General features: G+C 37.6%; 1 protein-coding gene across 2 annotated transcripts in view; it reads right to left on the reverse strand.

The window, feature by feature from the left end:
* The window catches only part of KIAA0895 (KIAA0895 ortholog), a 36,548-nt gene that overhangs the window by 26,211 nt on the left and 5,681 nt on the right, over positions 1-4,656 (reverse strand). For both annotated transcript variants that reach the window (XM_012804370.2, XM_003788589.2), the window contains exon 2: positions 985-1,685. In XM_012804370.2, coding sequence (XP_012659824.2) covers positions 985-1,685 — 701 coding nt within the window. The remainder of the gene's footprint in view (positions 1-984; positions 1,686-4,656) is intronic.

The following is a 4,656-nucleotide window of genomic DNA, read 5'->3' on the forward strand; positions in this document are numbered from 1 at the left end:
CAGGGGGACAGCTTGAGGCTCTGTCTCAAAAAAAAAAAAAAAAAAAACACAAAACTATGAGCTAGGGGTCTAATTTGAGTAATTTAGAAAGTATTCATATCATTCACATCACAATTTGCTAACCTTGAAGATAATTTTGAAAATCTCATTATTTTCTTCTTTAAATGAGTGCTTAACTATTTATTTGATGATGACTAATAATTTTTGTAAAGCATTAATAAGTTCAAGGGCAAGAATCAAACTTGAGTCTCCAAGCTGCTTACAGGAAGTTTTAGTAAGTTGGGAATGTAGTAATACAACAGGGACAACCAGGGACTGAATATCCATCTATTGTACCAAAAAATCAGAAGGCTGGAAGTGGTGGTTCAGCACTTTGGGAGACCAAGGAAGGACTGTTTGAGTGCAGGAGTTCAAGACCAACCTGAGCAACATAGCAAGACTCCATATCTACCAAAAAAATTAAAAAATTAGCTAGGTGGGGTGGTACATGCCTACATTCCCAGCTGTAGGGGAAGTTGAGGCATGAGGATCACTTGAGCCCACGAGTTTAAGGTTGCAGTCAGCTATGATAATGTCACTGCACTCTAGCTGGGGCAACAGAGTGAGAGCCTACCTTAAAAAAAATCAATGAGAAAACAAACCATGGTGTGAAGGACCCAACACTGGTATGCGGGCTGGTTAATATGCCACACATTTCCCAGATGAAAGCTTGGAACCAGAATCAGAAGCTGTTTTCCTCATAGACTTGTTTCCTATCACAAATTGTCTATTTAATAGATTTAGATTAATGCAAAGTAGTTTACATATAAGTGATACCACTCACCTGGAGATTTCTTATCACATATCCATACATACTGGGTGAGAATTAACTATAACATACAAATAACTGGGTTATTTTAAATGCTTTTTTTTCTTTTGCTTATAAGATTGCATATAGTTGTTTTAGCTACATAAAAATGAGATACTACTGCAGTGCTATTTTACCTGCTTTAGAAATCGGTCAGATGCGTTGCTGTGCTTGGCTAATACACTTGACAGAGCAGAATTAGCATATTCAAATTGGGGGTTGTAGGTATAGTCAGATTTGAAGAATCTCAGTTTTTCTTTCTCTAAGTTGGTGGGCTTTATAGCAGTCAATATACAAAATCTCTTTCCAGAAAAGTCATCTCCTTTTTCAAAGCTTCTACACAGCTGAGGCTGTGGCTGTGGCTGTGGCTTTGGAAGAGCTGAGAAATTACGCCGCTTGACCTTGCTTTTGGGTTTAGGCGGCAGTACTATGCTGTTCCCTGTAACAGAGATATCATGTGTAAACTTTACAGGATCTGACACTGAACTAGTGACAAAAACAGCAGGCTGCCTCTCCAGGCAGTACCAAGAACCATTGCTTGTCACAGGTGCTGAGGCTTTCGTCCTGTGGGGATCTTTGCTATGAGAAGAGACAGAAGTCTTGTTGGGTTTTCTATGTTTTTTGGAGGAGGTGGAGGAAGACTCTTTTTGTGCATGATGCTTCTTCTCCTCCTTGCTCTGTAGTAGAACATTGTAACTACTGGTTCCAGTTGTGAAAATGTCCTTTAGAATTCCAGCGGCTAAATATGGAATGTTTCTTTTGCTGTCAATGATAAATGAATCTTCTACATTTAGAACAGACTTCTTAGCAAGTTCTTGCTCAGGCCAGTGAAGCTTTTCTGTGTTAATAAACAAAATCAAAATAAAGGAAATAAAGAAAGATACCAGATGAAGCAAATTGTTATATGAAAAGTATTCTGAAAGTTCCTTATACTTTACAATTTTTCAATAATCTTTAGAAAATACTTTTTAAATATTAAAAGGATATATTACTAAGTTTTGGTCATGCTAGATATTGTCACTTCTGAAGATCTATAAAAATCTTCAGCTTCAAATCATTTAGATGATCAAAGTTAATACATAGAATGCATAAATAGTCTGAATATTTATCTCAACTCTACTACAGAGTATGGATTTCACTGAAAAGATATTTTTATATAGTATTAATATCAAAGTAAAATCCAAGGTACTTTCAAAGCCAATCTGATCATGAAACTAAGAACTATATAAAAGGTATCCATCAGTAAAAGAAGGACAACAAAGCCCTATTTACCTCAAAAACCATTTTTAAGATTAAACAGACGATATATTTTGGTAATGTTACTCAATACTAAGAATTGGCTGATTTTCCTAGTAATTCTAAGCTATAGGTTAATGTTAAAGAAAAACAAAGCTCTTTGGCAAGTTAGAAAAGCAAATTACTGTTACACAGATGTCAGTATACTAAATGGCGAGTTCAAGAGAAGACAGCTTTGTTTTTAGACCTCACAAGTGCTTTAAACAGGTAAGCAGCACTGGATTTGCTGCTGCTCATGCACTGCTGTGTTGATTTGCATTTTTTCATGAAAAAAATTTGTAGAATACTACTAATTAAGCACATGACTCTAATCAACATTTGTATAAATACATTGTTCCTGTTTCTAATATGGCCTTAAAGACAATGAATTCCTATGAAGATGTGAATAATACAAAGTAGTATAGTATCAAATGTGATAAACAAAAGATAAAGACAATAATCTAGAGTTCAGAGAAAAAAAGAGTAATATGATGAGAAACAGATGAGATTTCAGGTACAGCTTTTAGAGTTTGCAGGTAATTATAAACCAACAACAGTGTTTGAGTCTGTCTTAAATACAGCTCATCTAAATAAGATTCCAGCTCAAGTCCTATCAATAAATGTTCTTTGAATAATGATTCAAAACATGTCATTCTGGAACATGGCGCCTGTGGCTCAAGTGGCTAAGGCGTCAGCCATATACACCTAAGGTGGTGGGTTCGAATCCAGCCCAAGCCCGCCAAACAACAATGATGGCTGCAACTGAAAAAAAAAAAAATAGCCAGGCGATGTGGCGGGTGCCTGTGGTACCAGCTGCTTGGGAGGCAGAGGCAGGAGACTCGCTTGAGCCCAGGAGTTGGAGGTTTCTATAAGCTGTGATGCTATAGCACTCTACCCAGGGGGACAGCTTGAGGCTCTGTCTCAAAAAACAACAACAACAACAACAAAAAAACCATGTCATTCTCCATCCAATCTGGATAAAAAGGTATTTGTAGTTCTGGGACCATTCTATATTTCTCTGAGGAGACTACTAAAGGAGTGCACACATTGGGTGGTGCCTGTGGCTCAGTTGGTAGAGGACAGGCCCCATATACCGAGGGTGGCAGTTTCAAACCTGGCCCTGGCCAAACTGCAACAAAAAAATAGCCAGGCGTTGTGGCGGGCACCTATAGTCCCAGTTACTCAGGAGGCTGAGGCAAGAGAATCACCTAGGCCTAGGAGTTGGAGGGTGCTGTGAGCTGTGACGCCATGGCACTCTACCGAGGGTGATAAAGTGAGACTCTGCCTCTACCAAAAAAAAAAAAAAGAAGAAGAAGTGCACATAATATAACAGGAAAGGCCTTAAAACAGTTGTTCTTGAGTGGAGGGAGGGTAATTGGTGGGACCACACCTACCATGCATCTTACAAGGGTACATGTGAAACTTACTAAATGTAGAATATAAATGTCTTAACACAATAACTAAGAAAAATGCCAGGAAGGCTATGTTAACCAGTTTGATGAAAATATTTCAAATTGTATATAAAACCAGCACATTGTACTCCATGACTGCATTAATATGCACAGTGATGATTTAATAAAACAAAAACAAAAACAAAAAACAGTCATTCTTAACAAAGGGCAATTCTACGCTCCAGAGGACATGTGGCAATATCTAGAGACATTTTGATTGTCACAACTGGAGAGGGTCTATGGAGTAAAGGTTAGGGATGATGCTAAGTGTCCTTCAATGCATAGGACAGTCTCCTATAACAAAGAAATATACATCTGAAAATTTCAGGAGTGTCAAGGTAGAGAAACCCTGTTCTAAATATTAGTTTTCAAAAGCCTATAAGTCATAGAGTTTAGGGTAAAGAAACAGTACTAGATGAAAAGTAGATAATAAACAATCCAAATATCAAGGTACTCAAAAATCCTTTAGCATTTTCTAGACCAGCATGTGAAATCTGAATTCTGTTATCTAAACAATAACATAAAAGTATGAACCTGCAGGGCTAAATGTCTACTATATGTAATAGTTTAGATTTGTACAAGATCATGTTGAAGGTAGATTGTACAAAAGAACCCATTGTTTGTACAATAATAAATGTTAAAGACTCAACCAGCCAAAAATAACAGAACAAGTAAAACTTTCATCACAGGCTAGTGGGTCCAGGTTTCTCAGGTGTTTCATACTTAAGTGTTGCCAGCTGATAGTCAAAACTGGCAGACCAGGTAAACAGGTTTAAGGAACACCAGGACACAGGCTGTAGTCCAAGTGCCCAACAACAATGTCAGTTTCCCTAAAAAGATGCCACAAGTTTAGGAGAAGAGATAATAATGAAAAGAAGACTGAAATGGACACTAAGAGGGAAATAGATAAGAATAATGGTATCACAAACCTAGAGAAGTAGGGTAAGGACTGGGCACAATCAGAAAGGTAAAGAGAGGTAATCAAGTTCTTTTCTCCTCCAGTCTTTACAAGAAAAAGGGAGTTACATGACATTAAAATCAATGAATTGGCTCGGCGCCTATAGCTCAACCGGCTAAGGCGCC

The sequence above is a fragment of the Otolemur garnettii genome, unplaced genomic scaffold (genome assembly GCF_000181295.1).
Source record: "Otolemur garnettii isolate 467f Iridium unplaced genomic scaffold, OtoGar3 scaffold00028, whole genome shotgun sequence".
In the NCBI taxonomy this organism is placed as follows: Eukaryota; Metazoa; Chordata; class Mammalia; order Primates; family Galagidae; genus Otolemur; species Otolemur garnettii.